The sequence below is a fragment of the Cottoperca gobio genome, chromosome 7 (assembly GCF_900634415.1).
Source record: "Cottoperca gobio chromosome 7, fCotGob3.1, whole genome shotgun sequence".
Classification (NCBI taxonomy): domain Eukaryota; kingdom Metazoa; phylum Chordata; class Actinopteri; order Perciformes; family Bovichtidae; genus Cottoperca; species Cottoperca gobio.
Genome location: NC_041361.1, coordinates 18,315,873 through 18,337,459, shown reverse-complemented (window position 1 = coordinate 18,337,459; position 21,587 = coordinate 18,315,873). Strand labels below are relative to the sequence as shown.

General features: G+C 38.9%; 1 protein-coding gene across 2 annotated transcripts in view; it reads left to right on the top strand.

The window, feature by feature from the left end:
- vstm2la (V-set and transmembrane domain containing 2 like a) overlaps positions 1-21,587 on the top strand; it is a 49,263-nt gene that overhangs the window by 19,472 nt on the left and 8,204 nt on the right. For both annotated transcript variants that reach the window (XM_029436484.1, XM_029436483.1), the window contains exons 2-3: positions 18,412-18,581; positions 18,984-19,028. In XM_029436484.1, coding sequence (XP_029292344.1) covers positions 18,412-18,581; positions 18,984-19,028 — 215 coding nt within the window. The remainder of the gene's footprint in view (positions 1-18,411; positions 18,582-18,983; positions 19,029-21,587) is intronic.

Below are 21,587 nucleotides of genomic sequence, written 5' to 3'. Positions count from 1 at the left end.
CAAACTCGACGATACATGACAGAAATGAGTTTATGTATAACTATCGTGCTAATCCATGTTGAAATGTTAGTCTTGTGGTGATTTCCCTCTGTTGTTTACTGGAGTTGTTTACCCGTAGGCCTATCTGCAGACAGGGGTGGAGTTGTTCATACTGTATATCAGGGGTGTCAAACTCATTTTAATTCAGGGGCCACATGCAGCCCAATTTGATCTCAAGTGGGCCGGACCAGTAACATCACAGCATAATAACCTATAAATAACGAGATCTCAAAATGTTTCCCTTTGTTTTAGTGCTAAAAAGTACAAGTACATTCTGAAGATGTTCAAATTTATTGAACTATCTTTTTACAAAACATTATGAACAACCTAAAAGTGCAATTTCAACAATATTATGCCTCAGTTTATCATTTAGTTGCATTACAACTTACAGATCACAGTGTATCAGGCACAAAACATTTAGTCACAGGTATCTAGAACAATATAATATTTTACTTTATGATCAAAACAACTTGTCAAGATATAGATATCATTTTAAAATTACATTAATTTCCACATCTGTGTAGTAATGCTGACCCACCACACAATACAAATACAAACTAAAGTGGCAACTATTAAGGAAGAAGGTTAAGTTCTCCCCCTGCCTTGTAAATGTATAAAATATATACATGTAAAATACATAAAGGTTGTGTCTCTTTGTACTGCAGCTGCTGACTGATTTCACACTGTTCAATGTCTTTAAATATTTCCACAGTAAGTATTACTTTTCACAGAAATATATTACAGAAATATATAACGTGCAAAAGTGTCTGAAGCAGCATTTGACATTAAGTAGGCTTACTCACTGTTTGCTCCTGAAACTTGGCATCTTTTAGCGTCACAAGTGCATCAATATCAGGCGTCAAATCCTGAGGAGCAGGACCTGTGTGTGAGCCTGGAGTGCAACTTTGTTTTATTGATGCTCATTACAGAGAAAAGTTGTTCACAAAGGTAAGTAGTCATGAACATGCACAAAACCTTTGCCGCGAGGGCTGTCAATGTGGGGTACCCTGGCAAGAGATGCTGATAAAAGGTGTCCAAGCCCGCTGAGGCAAATTTGTCCTTCAAATCTGAATCACACTGCAAGTTGATTACTTCAAGTTGGATGTCGACAGATCAGAAGCCTTGACCGTGAACGGCGAGTTAAACACTGCAGTCTGGCTTTGATGCTAATGCTATTTCGCTAGCAATAAGGTAGCTAGCTTTCACTGCTGCATCGCCGATATCTCGGCTACGGGTAAAAACAGACTGCTGCTTCTTCAGACCCGCTAACAATTCATGTATCTTCTCTCTTCTCAGTTGTCCTTGCAAGCTGTTGTATTTTTCACCATGATGAGTCTCATAGTGGCGCCAAATATTATTATAATTGTTGAGCACTGAAACCTGCCGTGAACACACCGAGCACACAGCTTTCCTACTCACCTCTGTGAATAAATAGGAAACTGTCCACGTTTCTCCTTTTTTGACAAAGACATTTTGTGTAATGACGGTGCCACAGAGTGTAAAGTTGACAGAACCCGCCAGCTCCAGAAGTTTTTTTACCGGCAGCTCAGCATGAACAGTTTGCTTGCTTGGCAGTGTTGTGTGCGACACCCAGTGGACACATTTGAAATAGCACTTGTATTGAAAATTTGAAGTTAATGTCTTCGCTGTAATTTTTACACTTTGCAAAATCACCTGATTGGACCCTCTGGTGGGCCGGTTCCGGCCCGCGGGCCGTATGTTTGACACCCCTGTATCCCTGTATATGCTGTAAAGAAAACTGTGAACTAATGTGAAAAAATGGCAGCCTGGCCCTGAATTTGCTCAAAACATTTGGGAAAAATACAACATGTATTGCAATTCTGTCAATGTCTTGTTGTAATAATACTTATGACACATGATGAAGAATTTGTAGATTTATAGATTTAAAAAAGGGATTAAAACATCTCTACTATTCCACCTCAGAAGTGCTTGTAGGACGTCCTACACTTCCCTTCAGCCGCAGAATAACTAATCCTGAGTGCGTAGTCACTGTTTTATAACACTGAGAGCCGCAAAGTAGAAATCATTATGACGTATTGTAGGTTCTCTGATAGTTATTGTTCAGGAAGTCCATCCCATTGTTAGGAAACGCACCAAACCCGATAACCACATGGAAATTGAAATTATAGATTTTCTTTTAATGGTCACACACAGTGAAATGTAGACTCTGCCTTTAACCCATCGTGGTTTTATTAGGAGCAGCCTTTATATTATCAGTGCCCAGGGAGCAGTGTGGGGGTCTTGCTCAAGGTCTTGTTTTTTTTTCACACTGGATGTGTGGATAAATTAGTTTGTCCATTAACAATTATTTACATTTCTATGCTGAAATTTGATTAAAAACTTGTGCTAATAAGCGTAAAGGTTGGACAAAAAATGAGTCACTGAGAATGTTTGGCTGGTTAGCTCCCGGGGCTCGTGCTCTGGATTACTTGATCAATACCGGCCCAGACCTTCAGATGTTCTTGTGGAGCCACACAGACTCAATCATCCACATGTCTGATCGCAGAGGATCTCCAACACGTCTGCCAGAGGTGCGACATGTGAGATTTCTCTTTTTGTATTTCACTCTTTTTCCACAAAGTACACAGACTCTCCCACTGTTCTTTTTGCCTCTCCCGCCTCCATCTTAGAGTGTAAAGTTCCCTCGGTGCTCTCTGTGTCTCTGTGTTTGATTACATTCATTCTGTGATGAAGCTAAACGGCAGTCTGTCCTGTAATCTCTGTCATTCATCACTGTCAGCCTCAATAGAGGCAGAGAAGGAAAGGAGTGTAAGGGAGCCCTGTTGGTAAACCTCCTGTGACTGCCTATACATCTGCTGGTGTGAGTGTGTGTGTGAGTGTGTGTGTGTGAAGATCGAACCTCCTTTAGCTATATGTTACCACTAAAAAAGCCCATTTTGTGTAATGTGCGTGCAGGAATATGTACTTCAACTTAGTGAGTGATGGAAATATGTGTGAACGTGCATCCAACAAGCCAGTTCACTTGTTTATCCGAGCTGTGAGCTCGTCCCACGAGAGCCTCGCTCGCACAACAGTAACCTGCAGAGAGGGGGAGGGAGAGGGAGAGAAACTCAGGAAAAGAGGAGGAGGAGAAAGAGGTATTTGTGTGGAGGGGAATTCCCCCCCCACCTCCTCCTCTTCTCCCTGTTGCTGCCTACACTCCTCCAGCTTTGGACACAAAGGTTCTGAGCTAGTGTGGAGATAATGGGAGAGTCTTTTGGCTCTCTGCATACAGCTCTATAACTAGCAATGCTGTGCACTCCATCAAACCAGCAGAGCATCGTTCATTCTCCATGTCAAAGGAAGATGAAAGATGTGTCCAGTCAGTGGGTCATGCAACAATATTTCCATCTTTCTTTTTTTTCCTGAGGTTTGCTTGTGTTTGAATTCAGGTTCAGCTAACGCTCTTAACTTTGTTTCAACCTGACCTGTTTCTAATATTGGTTCTGCTTAACGATTTTGGTACTTAACGCGGTTCTTCATTTCGATTTTTTTAGGGGGTCAAAACAGGTTGCTTTCGGTTCTTATTTGAAATTGATGCCTTTGCTGTAAAAGCCTATGAGTTCTGCTTCTTTTTGCACAAGTTTCACACAACAACAACCCAAAAGTAAAAAGAAGAATTTGACATTGCATATCTTTTTGGAAATTAGCATACACAATCATAACAAATGATGTCGTGTCAGTAGTCATATCAGGGAATTGGAAAGTATTAATGCAACCAGCGACGTGTCATCAGAGTAGCGCTGTACTGTGACAGAAATAAAGACGAAACGGTTTGGCATGAAGTTAAATACTAAAAAATATCTTGCTAAAGCAAAGCGTGACAGTCATGGAGATGGGAGAGAGAACATAGGAGATGTTAATACTGTCAGGTGTTCTAACGCACGATGGTCCTGGATGAAGACCCTGAGGGAGCTGTTGCAGTCAGATCATTTTCCTAGCAGCTACGTCACTGTATAAGTCACCATGTACCACCATGTAGTCAAAAGAAAAAGTTGTTGAACCTCTCCGTAGATGAGAATGAGAAATGAGAAATTTAAATTATTTATTTAGTTCAGCTGAGTACGAACTCAAAATTCATTTAGATGATGAGTTCCTCACAAATATATCAGTCATGATTCGACGTGGTGTTTTGCCTGTAAATTACTCGTACGACAAGTCTGGACCCCTCGTCAATGTTATCCGTACCTCATGTCTCTTAAGAACACACCTACGTATGAGTGGTTCTTGCATGAGGCCCAACAGTGCAAAGAAAACAAAATATTAATCCATTATGTACAGTCAACCCGGTATAAAAAATAGTTGAATAAATATATATGAACTCTACATACTGTAGGTATTGTAATTATGCATGTGTAAGTGCAGTATACAGCCTGCTAAGATTTCTATTTAGAAAGTACAGTAACTGTTTCGGTGTACTTACAAACTAACTATATTACAGTTGAATGTAATAGGATGACCTGTACATACAGTGTTCTCTAGCTGTTTAAATGACATTCCCATCAGCCACTGCTCTACTTTGAGTTAGGTGCGATTTAGCAAATGTTAGCATGCTAACTCGCTAAGCTAACTTGGTAACCTGCAGATGTTACATTTTACCTGGTAACCTAGTAATTAGTAATTACCTAGTCATTTATTTTAAAGATGTTGTCTTGTAAAGAAGTATGTAATTTCAAATAGTTTAGGATACAAAGGGCAAAGTTCTAAGTTATTTTAGTTTGTTTAGTTATGTAGAATGTAAAAGCAGTTGTCTAATTTTTGTGGAAGCTCAAACTGAATCTTGAATCTGATTCTAAAGGAATTTCTTTGAAAAAGCTGCTTCATTCAAACCCAAATGTTTATTCATATCATTCATTTATTATTTTAGGATGTTCACATTTTCATATTTTCACATGTTCTGCTGTGAATTAAAAGACTAGTTGAGCTGCAACGATTGGTCGATCTAATCGATTAGTCAATCGCTAAATATTTTTAATACGCCTCACACTTTGAGTAACTGGAATGGACATTTTTCACTATATTCTGACATTTTATAGACAAATCCAGTCAAAAATGAAAATCAATCGATAAAATATTTGGCAGATTAATGGATAAGGAAAGTATTCCTCAGTTGCAGCTTTACACTGTAAGTTAAGTGAACACAGCCGTAATCATACCAGAGTCATCTTATTGGTCTTTGTAAAACACATTTAAGTAGAATCCTACTTATAATAACTTTGTTTGTTAAAGTGATAATAAAACAGACAACATGTGTTTATAAATGATCCTCCTGACCTGTATTTCTTCTCTTGCTTGCATTGCCTAATTATAAAACTCCTGTCACAGTGTAGGTGTGTAAGTCTGCTCAGGACAGACAGGAGAGGGCAACAGAGGCTGCGACCACTGTGCAATGTGGTTAGCAGTTGAGGTTTTCAAGGTGACTTGATATCTCTTCATTTACTTTTACTTTACTTTCTGGATCGAACCCCTGCCCTTTGCAACATAAAATCTTGTTTTTAACAAGTGGAACAAACCCAAACGATGGGATTCGCAGTGCAAATCTACATATTTCAACTCCCAGAAGCTAGTAGTGTTATGGGTTTATCTGTGGAGGTAAGTGTTTGCATTATTCTTTTGAAAAAATGGCCTTGTGTCACCCAATTAGCAGTGTTATATAATATAAAGTGTTAATATTTGCATAAGGTTCTTGTTAAGGTAGGCGTTCTTTGAAATGTAGACTTACTGTAAAGGCCCCAGGGAAAGAAGTGATTGATAAATTGGACGTTACACAAGCCCAGCTGATTCAGCCTTTTTAAGTCTCTTTAAACCATCCGCCCCCCCCCCCCCCCCCCACCCTTCTGTTCTGAGTCAGTCGCAGCAAGGGAAGCTTACCTTTAGCTGTAAAGCTCGACTGCTGTGTTTTAGCCTGTGCAGCTGTCGACTCCTATCTATCTGCCTGTGTCGGAGCTGGAGAGGATACTCCAGGGTGCATTAGAGAGGGTAGGGAGATTAGATACTGAGTGCTGATATCTCCTGTCTCTCCTGCTATGCCTCCTCTCTGCCGCCGATGCCCGGCCCAGGAGAATAAGGTTGGTGGAGGCAGCTTTTAAAGAGGCAGAGGAAGAAAGATGCTCCCTGTTGGATTTCTTTCATTCTGCCTCGTCTGACTTCATCATCTCTTCTGGTTTCTTCTCTGAAACTAGTCCTCCTCCCATGGCTGCTGCTGCAGGAATACTGCATTGATACCAAGAGAAAAGAAATGTAAAAAAAATGCATTTTGCTTATTGTACTGTCACACACACGGCTGTGTCGTTACATTTTGCGCAGTCATTTTCTGTGTCTATTGGGAGCTGCTATAGATTCACCTTGGAAGATGGCTTTATTGATCGTTCTTGTCTCTCGGGGTGAGCGACACACCTTCAGTTTCATCGACTGAATGTTTTGTGAGGTGTTTTAATTGCTGTGCGGTCGTACACTAAGATGGTGGAAAAGGGGGAAACTGAGCCATTCGGGAGAAGCAGACGTGTATATATATATATATATATATTTTTTTTTTTTTTTTTTTTTTTTTTTCTTCCATGATTTTCTTCCATGATTTAATGTTTTATTTATAACACAATGTGGTAATTAAATAAATTGTAAGGATTCAATTGTTGCCTTTTATTTATTTGTTTTATGACTTCATGTGTGTTTTGTTTTGTCAGTTGTGTAATACTTTTGACACCTGTACTCATGCTAACATACTAAACTATGATGGGGAACATGTTAAACATTATACCTGCCAACTATCAGCATGTAACACTGTTATGCTCTGAGATACACTTAAAGATTTTGATGACAACCAGCGCCAATTTTGTAGTAAGTAATGGGATTACATTGAGTTGGAATTATATTTGGCACACGTTTCATTTTGGTTCTAAATGGACATCACAGAGAGCAAAGAAAGGTGAAAGGTCACATAAAGTTTAACATAACAAAAGCTTATGAGGAAAATATCCGATTCTTGATAACTTTGGTGTCTTTTATCAAGTCAGAGACTCGGTATGCAAGCAGTGAGCCTTTTACAAACCCTCACGAGCACCAAGGAACGGCTCATAAACACGGTGGCATTTACACACGACTGTTTAAACCTTCATATCATCCATCACTGTTTTATGGCTAGTTAGCTCAGCTCCTGCTGTACTTCCCGTACACACCCCACAGGGCATTTTCATTCAGGCTTGTAATAATCATGACACACCTCACCGTGATGCAGGCATGTCCTTGTTCAGACATTTTCAAGAGCTGATATTTTTGAGGAAATATTTTTGCCAGGGTTTCAGGGTGAAGCACGAACAGAAAGAGATTTATTATGATAAATGGCAGGTATAAATGACATCACTGTTGCGGTCATGTTTCAACATGGAAACAAGTTAATCCTTCAAAAGTGAGAATGTATTTTCAATATTTCCCTTAATCTTTTCAAATCTGTCTTTTAAACTGGTCAGATTATCTCCATCGCTTGGAAAACCGTGTTAAATCCATGACAAATAGCAGCAGAGGTGGGATTAGGTGCCTTTCCACAAGCGTTAGAAGGGTTAGGAAGTCGGCTTTGGAGAGAAAAAGTGGCTTCTTTTCAGAAATGGTATTTTTTTAATAATGTTTTGAAACAATTCCCCTACCACCCAAAGTAATTTATTATGCTGTGGAAACACACCGTTTCATTGTGTTGTTTGGACTGCTGATTAAATTGGTGAAGTATTGTAGACAATAGGCAATAGGCACAGCAAACTCCAACTGTGCAGTTCTAAATTGAATTAATTTGTGGCTTCTCATTAGCGAATCTTCAAAAAAAAGCCAAACTTGGGACAAAACAATCTCGCAGATTCTGCCTGCTCAGGCTGGTGTGTCTTTGGGTGTGCTCGGGCTGAAGGCTTCCGGCAGGTTCTCTGTGTAACTGATGGCAGCTGTTTACCACAGAACTGTGTAGAGGCTCATTATCAGAGCGTGAAGCTTGTTATGAGGCCGTGTGAGAGACTCGTTAGGCGGTAATTATTTCTGAGGAGCTGCCTGGTGAGTCTGGATGGAAATGAGTTTAGAGGGAAGCAGAGAGACGGTGCAGTACCGTGAGGATGGATGTACTGCAGAGATATTCAGGGATCAAATGAAATGACGACTCTTAACCTGATGGGAGTTCCTTCTTGGTGGACTTTATTCAGATATAATTTCGGTCTCTGGCTTTATGGTTATCGTGTGATACACATATATATATTTTTTTTTCTATCACATCACATCCATTGTTATTTTAGTTTTTAAAGTTAAGACAGGTGGTTCCCAACCTGAGGATCAGAACTCCCCAAGGGGTCCCTAAATAAATCTGAGAGGTCAAAAGATTATTACATGGATAGGAATAATTACTTGAGGAATTAAAAAGAAATATAAAAAACCATACTCTTACATCTTTGTTTAATATAAAGAAATATGTTTCTCTATATTAAACAAAGATGTAAGAGTATGGGGATCATTTTAACCATAACAATGGATTAGTTCTGTTGCATTGTTCTGCCCACTGTGTTCTTGGTGCAAATGCAATATTTATACTTAGATAAAGGATAATTGCAGTCAGACACGAAAAGAGCAAATTGCACTCATCTGTAAAACCTTAGGGCCGTGTTTGTGCTGTAATATCGTTAGCGGAATATATATATATATATATATATATATATATATATATATATACATACATACATACATACATACATATATATATATATATATATATATATATATATATATATATATATATATATATATATATATATATATATATATATATATATATATATATATATATATATATATATATATATATATATATATATATATATATATATATGTATATATATATATATATATATATATATATATATATGTATGTATGTATGTATGTATGTATGTATGTATGTATGTATATATATATATATACATATACATATACATATATATATACATATACATATACATATACATATACATATATATATATATATATATATATATATACATATATATATATATATATATATATATATATATATATATACATATACATATACATATATATATATATATATATATATATATATATATATATATATATATATATATATCACACCATAGCATACTGTGGCTGCAGTTAAAGGATGCGGGGAGCTGTGTGTTAATGTCCCAAGTGATTTGTATTATTTATTGCAACCTAGACATTGCGTCCAGTCCAAGCTGCCTTTTAATGAGACTGAAAGCAAAGTATGTCTGCAGTGTGTATAGAAGCCCATTAATGTGTGCTTTTAAGAGCAATGTATATGCAAAGGCGTTAGCAAAGGTTTATGGGTTTCTATTTTTCCTTTTCAATATGTTCAGACTGTAAATAGTCTGTGACAATGCCAACAATTACATGAGATGACACTTTAATGACCGCACCGTTGTGACGAAAAGAGAGCTGAGCCAGAAGGCAAAGCTCTCAATATACCGGTCGATCTTCGTTCCTACCCTCACCTATGGTCATGAAGGCTGGGTCATGACCGAAAGAACGAGATCACGGGTACAAGCGGCCGAAATGGGTTTTCTCAGACGGGTGGCTGGCGTCTCCCTTAGAGATAGGGTGAGAAGCTCAGCCATCCGTGAGAGACTCGGAGTAGAGCCGCTGCTCCTTTACGTTGAAAGGAGCCAGTTGAGGTGGTTCGGGCATCTAGTAAGGATGCCACCTGGGCGCCTCCCTAGGGAGGTGTTCCAGGCACGTCCAGCTGGGAGGAGACCCCGGGGAAGACCCAGGACTCGGTGGAGAGATTATATCTCCTCACTGGCCTGGGAACGCCTCAGGATCCCCCAGTCGGAGCTGGAGGATGTGGCCCGGAGAAGGGAAGATTGGGGTTCCTTACTGGAGCTGCTGCCCCTGCGACCCGATCCCGGATAAGCGGTAGACGATGGATGGATGGATGACACTTTAATGAACCCTGCAGAGATTTGAGTTGTCGCAGCAGAAAATATGGTAAAGATAACAATACAATAAATACAGAGCGAAGATAAACTCACACAAAACAACATGTTGAGGGTAAGAAAACAGATAAATGGGCATTCTTTGTTTGCTGTGGATGTGTCTGTATTGTGGTGTCAAAGCGACCACAATCAATTATGGATGGAGGTTTTTACCCCATCGTTATGTCTCCACTGGTTCAAAATGTTGATCACTTATATCTGACAGAAGGTGGTCTGTTTCTGTTGGTGCCTCTCTGTTTCCAATAAATGAAGGTGACATTTTACAGCATCTCACAGGCTGCATGCTTTTTTCTGCATAGCACAGAGAACAGAAATGTCTCCGGCTCTAGTTCTGTATTTCTTATTGTTCCAACCGGGAGCTTTAAACCAGCTGATGTGGTCCTACAGAGCCAAGTAAGGCCCCTGCTGGACAAGAAGCCAGATTCATGTGCCTGTATTATTCCTGACCGTGATGGTTTGAGAGCTGATAATGCACTGCACAGAGAAATGCTGCTTCTATCTGTTCTGAGATCACCAATCACTTAATGTCACTTCCTGCTATATTAGGATATTCAGCATATTGTTGGCAATCTCTTGAATGATCAAGTAGCCTCTTTATCCACCTGATGTCTCTTTCAGATACGTGTGGGGAAACATAAGATACTTTCACCTCCAACAGCTTTGAACTAGAAAGGCATCATTGTTATTTTGAACTCTCTGCACCCGTTGTGTTTTTGAGAGGAAGTAATCGTTAAATGTTGATGTGGTAATAATTTCTTGCGCAGAGGTGGCACCTTTTCTTGTGTTGAATTATAAGGCAAAAAATGACTCGTCCTTGGTGTCAGTCTGAACCCTCTGGCTCAGGAAGCCATGTTCTCCTTTTAACCTTTTTCATTTGATTAAGAGGGAAAACAGTGTTTTACCGGCGCTGTGGGGAGGCAGGCCGGCAGCTGGGATTTGAGCCAAAACAGCAGGAAACTCAGCTCAAGTGGGGGAGCTGGCAAAGCCAAGGGTGGTGAAGGTCCACACACACACACACACACACACACATATATACACTTGTCCTTGTGTGTGTGTAAGTGCACAGAAATACACGCATGCAGGAACATATACCTGATACTGTGTCGCAAACAATACAATGCAAAAATGCTGATGTACATTATCACATTATGACAAAGTAACTTAAGCAAAAATGCATCTATGTATTCTTCGTAGGGTTGCAAAATTCCGGGAATATTCCAGGTTGAAACTTTCCATGAGAATTTACAGAATTGTATGGAAATAACAGGAATAAAATGGAAATATAGGGATAATTTGCTGTTTTATATTGCATTTGCAGATATAAACAGACCTTTGAACATATCATAAGAAGATATTATCCATACATTTTTCTAAATAAATCCTAAATAAATAATTAGTAATTTGTCAAATACATCAAACATGTGGTGAGTTAGCTAGCTTGGAAGTTGACTAATGGGGAAAGGCACTTTGAACCATTTGAGCCCTCTAGTAGCCAATAGATGGTTAATTTAGTTTTAGTTACTGTGAATTCTCATATAATAGCCAGCAAATAAAGGCTGGTCGCTAATAAAGGCCAGGTAAAAAAAACTAAAAATGTCGCTTGGGTCATTTGGAGCACCTACAACGACTCTCGCTGTACTGATGGAATTATTATACTGTTTTATTATACTGAATTTATCAAAACAACAGACGAAGTTTTGAGTTTGAGTTAACTGGGGAACAGAGGCATTTATTTTCCATTTCCTGTCTTAAATATAATAATATTCCAAATAAAGGCCTGGCTCTCTCTGTCACTGAAGTAAATAAATAAATAAAATGTGCTGAAAAAAGTGATTTACTGTAGACGCTGCGCACATTGCTGGTGCATCAGCTGCAAACACAGCAAGGTTCTGTTTTTTTATCAAAAAGAAAATAAATTATAGCAACATATGGCAAATGCCATGCCTGTATTACTGAAACCTCTAGCGCACAAAAATGTCCCATCTGCTAATCTTAGATAAGACCACACACTTATGATACAAGTGGTATACATTCTCATTTAAATCCAACATAAATTTCAAAACATTATTTGTAAATCTATAGGAATAAATTATGGAGATTAGAAAAAAACATCTTGTAAATACGTTGCTGCAGATTTAATTGCATGCTCCAAGAGTCCTTTAAGAAGATTAAATGCCAACTGGCTACTGTTCTTGCTGAGCCTGACCTCTGACCTCCCACTGGAGAAGAGCTTGAGGAAAGTGTATTGCCTTATTTAATATATTTGCTTATTTCATATGGTACTGTTTTGACCCACCTGGGTTGCTTCTCATCATGCCCTAGGTTTTATTTTGGCATTTAACTGAGCTCCAAGTCCTGTCAAGACATTATAGAGATCAATCTTCTGGCTCCATTGGTAGGTTGATAGATAGAGAGAGAGAGAGAGAGAGATAGAGAGAGAGAGAGATATATTTATATATATATATATATATATATATATATATATATATATATATATATATATATATATATATATATAGAGAGAGAGCTACACACAACTAATGTGCCTCACATAGTGAACAGCAATCACAATCAGAGGCTAATGCCTCTGTTCAATTTTCCTTTTAGCCTTTCAGCAGACTTAGACAAGATGCAAACATAGATTGTACCTTGTGCAGTTTGAGTGAAGCTGTAATCACACATGCATTTACATTTAAATATATAGAGGCTTTGCATTATGGAATATTAGCTAATTTAGCGTTGTAATGAAAATACAATTCTGTTTAATTAAAGTGTAATTGAACAACACAGCAATATTTACCCTTCTCTTACTCAAAGTGTAACAAAGGATGGCCATATATCAGCCTAATTACCATTATAATAGTCAGTGAGTCACACAACAATCTTGCCACTTCCTCAGCTGTAATTATGAAGCCCTTTCAAGACAGTGAAAAGCTCCTGAGAGTACTGTATGCGGCCCGATGCACCACCAGCCATCTCACACACTCAACAGCATTGAAATTCAGAGGCTGACACCGCTGGCTGCCCGATCGTGCAGCAGGCGGCATCTATTTTGCAACAAATAACAAGTAGAAGAAGGCGTATGTAAATTTTCAACTTGTGTCACATGATCTGGTTGCTAACACTGTGGCAGTTAAAAGAATGGTACTTTATGTCTTAGCCTCCAAATATTGATGAGAGCAGGCAAAACAAACAACATTTGAATAAAATGTGTATTTTATGATGTTAGCTTTATACAGATAATATAAGTTTGGTTGTTTTAAACTGGAAGTGTGTCATACATTCATCATTTGTGTTTTTAACCTTCCTGCCAGCAACTAATTCTTCCTTATTTCAGTGAAGCAGCAGTGCAATGGTTTGGTTTTGTAACATGCCATGGTTTTTACAAAGGTTATTAATTTATTAACATCAAAATGCAGCATCCTCGACACAGTCTGAATCTGCAGTGGGAGGATGCCTGAACACTGTGTGGAGAAAGACTCGCCTTCCTGACTGTTTTTGTTACACTTCACTAATTGACACATTCGGGTGATGCTGCCGTAAATTAATTGTTTGTCGTGTATCCACAGCCATACCCGACTTCGGTTTAACATTGTCGGCATACAGCTTGACACAAATCGTTGTCCATTGAGCTTAATTAACTTGGCTAACCGAGCTAAACCAACTAACATGCTTCAGCTGAAAACAACTGGTGCGTCTAGAATTTCTGTTCTGCGTGTGCAAGTACTAGACGTAAACAGTTGTTTGGGTCACAGGGCAGTCTGAAAGGATGTTGCATACCGAACTGAAAGTCCTGTACCCAATGGTGCGATACCGTTTCGCCTCTAGCCTCTAACAAACTGTAATTCCATTTCTCCCATTTCTCCTTGTTTGGTCAGTTAGCATGCTAACTTCAGTAGATCTCTCTTCACATAGACGTCTTCGACATAACGTCAACACTGTTACCTCTTCACACTCTGTTGATGATGTTAGTTCCTTGTTTTAATGTTTTAGGTTTAAATTCTGACATATCTCACACATTGATCCTTTAATGTAAAGCTCTGCTTCCGCGCTTTCTGAAACATTGTCATTTTTGAGCGGTTGTCATCCAAAGGCAGAGGTCGTTCTATACTGTATTTGTTAACAAACTGTCAGATGGAGTAAGATGGAGTTTTAGGGAGGCTGTAGTAATACTACGCCACAAAGAAAAGTATCCTGCTCGTCCTTTCATCACGGCTGTAATTACCACATTCCATTTGTCAAAGAAATAAACAATAACATGCGTCCCCCCCGCAGCATCCGCCCACAGATATCTGCCGCCTCACACATTGTCCTTAGTCTTCCTCTTCTTCTTCTTCTGCCTCTCTCTTTCTGTCACACGTACAGTCTAATATTAATTTGTCCCTTTATCCCTGCAATATATTAGTCTCTCACAAACACATAGAGGCTCGTTCTCATAAACACCGACCCACTCATTAATTCAATCTGTGGCGAGGATTTATTTTCTTGCTTATCCCACAGAAGCATACAGAACACTCTTCCTCTCATATTCTACAACACCCCTTCCTCCCGGGGTTGAATAGGTTGATGCGGATGGGTGTATGCTATACTGTAGCTTTCTAGCGCTGATTTGCAGCAATTGCCTGAGTGCCTTCCACTGTTTATCTTGGAGATAATGATAATGCTTCAGGGTGAGCAGACCCAACTCATCGCAGCCTTTATGGCCTCAACAATGAGAGTGTGGAGCTTAGAGATGACTATTACTAAGAGATACAGCATTAGATAGCCACACTGGAATCAATTAAATACAGACATTTGTAAAGCAAAAGATAGTAATTACATTTAAAGTGGTAATCTGTGTGTTTTTAATTTGTCCCAATTTATTTTATAGTAAAGCTGTTTGTTAAGTATCAGCTATATGCGGAAACCATTCAAATTAAGATATGTGAGTGAAAAAGCAGTCCGATAAACAACACGTCATACGGTCAGATTAGCTTTTGCTGTGTGGATTTTGTAAATTGCTCAGTGAGAATGATCTCCTTTACATTATAATGGACTAGTGTTGACTCTCACATCTTCCTGTAGTCTCCAAATGTGTGAAGCATTAGGTCGGAAATGTGCATGAATAAGTGGGAATAGACAGATTATTATTGCTGAGAGCAACTTCCGAGGCGCTATCTCTTACACAGCAGTTTTTATGTCCCAGCTTTGAATATTATCAACAAGAGAGGAGCTGTTGGGCATTGTTGCCGGTTCCGGCTGTGTAATGTCAAATCGATACCTGGTGCGTTTCGGGTTTCACAAATGAAAAATACAAGCAGATTTGATCAATGTACAAGAGGGATGTATAACTTGAGGCTTGTACTGATCTCGTAATACAAGACAGATCCATAGCGCAGCCTCGGTGGTTGAACAGCCAAGTTTAATCTATGAACTGCACTTAGTTGGAGCAGGTTTGACTCATTATTGACGGATTAAGCCCAGCAGGGCAGAAGTCAAAAATATTTAAAGTTTGCACAGGGACTTTTACTGGCTTTTGAATGGCTGCATAATTAAAAACACACACAATCCTCTGAAGTGTCACTCTTCTGTCAGGAAAAAGCTGAGAATGGAAGATACACTTCAGTGACATTATATAGTCAATGTTACTTAAATCACGTGGTGCTGATTTCGGTTTGGAAAAAACTCTTCATCTGTGAAGCAGCATTTCCCCGGAGGGAAAACACATCTGATCTACTACAGTAGTTCCATGGGAATTCCCACACGACGATATATATTGTGACAGTCACCGTGTTGAAAGTGCAGTTCCTATTATTTTCATGAGGTTATAAATGGATGGAAATTATAATTGCCTTTTAATTATAAAACTAATATTGACTGATTGCATCCACCTTATATGAGAGGTTAGTCCTGCCTTGCGGCATTTGATTTTCATTCTACATTTAATTTATTAATTCAAATATTCAGGAATATTTCTCGTAGTTCAATGCTCCGTGTACTTTGTCCAGGGTTGGGAGGAATATTCTGATGCAATTACTACATTTCCATTTTTTTCCCTTTACTTAGAAAACGGCATATGAGGATGGCTGTGAGATGTGGTTAAAAGCTCCAGAAAAAAACCAGTAAATGGACCTTGTAGTTATGATTTGTTACTTGTTTGAGACTCATGCCGTGAAAATGCGGTTTCTAAGGTAACTAATTAAATGTCAGGCTCAAGAAATTAGTATTTACAGCAAAAGACTCAGGATAAAAATAGTTGACTGTGCCATTATCCTGCAATTCCCACTTTCTTTTACTGAAAGTAACATAGTCTCGATTTAAGTGTGAAAAAAACTGAAGTAAAAAGTTGTCTTTGAGTATGAAATAATGACCTGCCGAGCTTCACTCAAAAGAAAAGCGTCACTTTCACGTTGACGGTTACACTTGAGGCTGTGGTTTAAGTTGGATGATGAGGAAAGGATTTTGCAGCAAGATATAAAAAGGAAAAGGGAAAGCAGGTTTTGCGAGTGAGAGGATTTTTCTGGTCCTGCGGAGCTCACTGATCAGAGCAAGTCCTTTACGAGTCGCCAAATTTAGGGATTTCAAAAAGTTCTGTACACCCCATGGTACTGTAATGCGATTTGGATAAAAGTGTCACTGCACCGGCACTGAAGCACAACTGTCACTCCAGATGTGTCCCAGTGAAAGGGTGGGATCCTCCAAGCTTCCTCCTCTAAAGGGACAGCCTCACGAAGACCAAAAATAATGGTGACAACTGACAGATTGTGTACCATGTTAAGAGTTAAAAAGATAAGATTAGATACATTACATTATTTGTACATTTAGCTGACGCTTTTGTCCAAAGCGACTTACAATAAATGCAAACAATCATGAGGATACAACTCCAAAGAATCTTGTAAGTACATTAGCTTCAAATAGGTGAAATCATTTAAGTGCAGAACAATAGCTTCAAATAAGCCAAACCAATGTAGGTGCTACATACAGAAAAACATATGTTTTTATTGTTATTGGCCGAGGTGCAGTTGAAACAGGCGGGAACGTATAGAAAGTAACGAAATAGAAAATATTATTACATAAACTAAAATAAGAAATGAATAAAAATAGAAACTTTCAAGATCATTTGGAGACAAATGACATTGAAAAGTGACATTGGTGTGTTTAATAGCAGCAGAGTCAACAGGTCTACGTAGACTGTGAACACCAGGCTAATATATGATATGATGAAGTAATGGTACTTATTATTATAATTTCTTCCTACTATCCAGGTGCATTGTGAGGATGAAAGCTGTTGATTTTTGTTTTAATGATAATGTGCAGCTTGGTGGTCACCAAAACATTCTAAAAATCTAAAATGTGTGTGTTTAGATTTAGCTCCAACTCTTGTCACTGTTCAGGTGTGGTATCGGCATCAAATTACAGATTTAAAAATACGCTTTGTAAAAGGTTTGTGTTCGCACTAACACTATTGGCTATAAGTTGCTTGTGAACGTACAGTAGGAGGACCAGCATGCAGGGCTTCACAGTTGTTGTATTTTTAATAGTGAATATGAAGCTTGAATGTTTGCTATGTGGGGTCACAAAAGCAAAATGACTTAATTTGATGGTTTGCTGTCCAAAACTATATTGAGGTTATTACTCCTGGGATTCTTTTTGAAATGCTGCCTCTTTATTACTCAAGGCTTTTGGTGCCTTTGCTTTTGGTCTTTTGTGGCTATAATGTCTTTGCTGCTGAGTTGTAATGCCAAACCTGGCATCCTGAAAAATATATGTTTCCCTGACTCTATTGCTTGTTGATTCATTTTTATAATTAGAATTACAGATGTTGTAATAAAATAAAACACATCTGCTTTGTAGCGACCGTGTTGTTTCCACGTTACAACTTAAAGCTCATGAACACACGGAAGTCAGAAGAACGACTTTCCAACTCAGGAGATGGGAACATCCGAGGAGCACACCACTGGCCTTGGAGGAGCCTTGAAAACATGTATTGATCCTTTTGCTCTATTTCGCCTCATGTGTAAAGTTTGCACTGAGAAGGGATCTTTATAAATGCTGATGCAGACGAATGTTGGTGCTCACAACCTCAACGCAGCATTTGAAGCTAAACTGTCTCCTTATTAATAGATTAAGATCTGCATCAAGGATTCAACAAAACCTGAGACAGTGAAATACTACCTGTTTAAATAAATTCAGTTCAGTGTTAGGGCTGCTGAAATATTTTTTATTATTATTATTTGGTGTTTTTAGCATAAAATCAGGCTTTTCAGATCATAATTTCTAGACTTTGTCTTCTACCTGCACTTAGTGCCATTAACTAGACACCTTGTGTTAACCGTATCTCCGTCTGTGTCTTTCCAGCCATGTTCACAGACGTGCCTCATGATATGACTGCTCAGAGCGGTCAGGACGTGGAGATGGCCTGCTCCTTCAGAGGGGCGGGGACGCCCTCGTATTCACTGGAGATCCAGTGGTGGTACATCAGGAACCATCCTGAGTGGACGGACAGACAGCCCTGGACAACCAATGAAGTAAGTTCATAGCTGGACCTCTGACTACTGGAATCTTGAGCAGGTCAGACTGAACCGTATACAGTAAATGTATTTGAAACTTAACTAAAAGAAGCTAAATGCTTAGAGCTGCAGATAATCTAAGCGCTACCAGTGACCTGTCAGCCATTTAATCATTATATAATCATTTTATATAAAAAATATTAATTAATGCAGCTTTAAAATAGAAAAGAATAAACAGCAATCATGAGAAATACTTTATGCTTAGAAGAATACAACATTTGGAAGAACCCCAGGTCTGTTCAGCACATTATTATCTGGTGACATATATTACCTGGATTAATGTGGATTTATCTATTAGTTGACATATATTCTATATATTTTATGTTTATAACTCTATGTAATAATGATTTATTTTTCTAGGTGGCTCCTGAGGAGGAGATGCCAAAGGATGCTACAAAGATAAGTGTGAGTTAACCACTATCTGCTGTCATTCTCTGAGAAAGCCTTATGTTTGCCTCGGTGTTATATGATCAAATGAGGCACGAAACCCTCATGATTACATTAAAACACCTTTGCTCCAGATGATCCGCAGATGTTGTACTTATGCTCTATTACACACAAGGATCTGGTTTTCAGCTCCAGATGACACATCAACAAGTTCACATCCTTGATGGGTTTGTAGAATCACAGTGTCAGCCGAAGAGCAGACAGCACTGATGCTCGTGGGTGGGGAAGTGTCCACCTCAAGGGGGCACCGCCCGCCGTGCTTCATCTTTGGATTCTCATAAACGCCTCTGTATCTTTATGACATCAAATCCAAATCATAAACAGTGAAGGGCACAGACTGGGAAGTCAGCAGAACCTTTTATATCTCCTCTGGTATCAGTACTTCACTGCAGCCTTGTACTGATGCAGACAGCACGACCATATAGTGACTCACATTTTGGACTTTTCCCTTCTAATTAACTGCAAGAGGAATTACTTCACATTACCAACATATTCCTCGGGCTAAATATCTCTCTCTGCCGACTTTACAATTACAAATATTAGAAACTCACGCTACTGGCTACTCATACAATTGTATACAAGCAGTGATGTGGAAGTAAATAAAATGGTATATAAAGTTAAGAATATAAGATATGCAAAAATGTGTAATGCAGAAAATAAACGCACACAAAAAACATAAAGCCTCTCTCCTTCCTCCCAAGAGGCTAGCTGCTGCTGATTCGCTGTAATGAAAGCACCAGCTGTGTGTGTGTGTGTGTGGGTGTGTGTGTGTGTGTGTGTGGGTGTGTGTGTGGGTGTGTGTGTGTGTGTGGGTGGAGCCGAACACTGCCAGCTGTACAGAAAACTTAAACTCATTATCAAACTTTATGTATATAATGCATGTTGGCCCACATTCATACAGTAGAGCAAAAACATGCTACCAAACATCATTAAGCTTTTACATACAGTCACACGCACACGCTGGGAGCCACACACACACACACATATATGTTGGTCATAGGGAGGAAGACGGGTAATAAACAAAGTCGTATTTATATCTTGGTGTGTCACATGCAGTGGCGGGCCATGCATTTCACACCTAGGCCTTCAGTGATACACAGTCCTACCTGAATTATTCCACCTCTTAATACCATCATGACGACATAACTCTAGAAACTATACATTTAGACAGAAACACAGTATAACCGGGCGTTGCATCACCTTAACATAGTCAAGTACAACAGAGTTATATTAATATTTCCGAAGCATTTATAATCAATAAATCCGCATGTACAATTAAGAGTGTTAAACTACCAGCTTTAAGATCGCTAGGATACTGTCAACACTTAAAAATAAAAGGCGCTTTTAAGGGATTAGTCTACAAAGTTTTATTAAGTCCACTAAAAGTATGTGAGCTTTAACAAGTGTGTTCACTAAACAGTGCATTGTCACACCTAAAGCAGTTTCATTTAAGAAACGTGATGATAAAGAATAAAGACACATAAACTATTCACTGAAAATAAAAGAAAACAAACAAATAATTTGCATTTGTTCATGAAGATATATTTGCGACAGTGGTGAAAGTGTATTCCTAGCCTTGAATGTCCACTTTGATAAAGGTTGAACCAAAACTCAAAATTCAACAAGTCTCCTTGAGTACTTTTACTACACAGCTGAGCCAGTGCGCCACACACATCTCTACATCTCTTGCAGAAGCATCAAACATTTCATATATTTGTCAAAAAACAAAATGCTTGTTACTCACCAAAACAACCGATTATTTGAACATAAAATCCATCCTCCTTTCTTTCCTCAAGAAGACTTCAATGACTCTGTTGTTTCATCTGTGCGTTTCAGTTCCACCAATAAGTCCTTTTCTATAGACATGGAGGCTAATGCTGAAAGCCGAGTCTGTCCAGTAGCATTTCTGCCATAAGTTTTAATTTGCTTTAAGGCCGAGAATGACCGCTCGGCAGAAGCAGTGGACACAGGGATAGACTCGCTAGCGTCGGGGTTGGCCGTTCTCTTCTCACGATGTCTATCTTTTCTTGAAAAGTTTGTCTCGAAAATGGCATTGTAATGATATCTGCGACCAAATCGATCTCTTCTCCTCCTTCAGCCATTGTGGGTTGAAAAAACAGCTTGTAGAAATCTACACAAATTAGCTCGTTCAAGTTCAGTTTGCTAGCTCTGCATAGCTCTGCCTCTCAATAGTGCGTATCAATCAAAAGACGTGCTGACGTGCTGACGTTATCGTACGCCTGCTAGCTTTCTAGCCTTCTCGAAATCTGATTGGTTAACGCCACAGTTTTGTCTCCGTTCACTTTAAGCGACAGGCGCCCTGCACTGTTGATTCTGAAGGCCTAAGGGCAGATTTCGTGGACCCTGGCAACACATTATGGCTGAAATATGATTGGATAAAATCTCTAACATAAAGCCCAGCCCTCCAAATCTCGATCTGAGGCTGGAAGCAGCGCAACCAAGAGGAAAGCTATGAAATTAAGAGAATAGACTATGGGGAATAATTTAATATATATT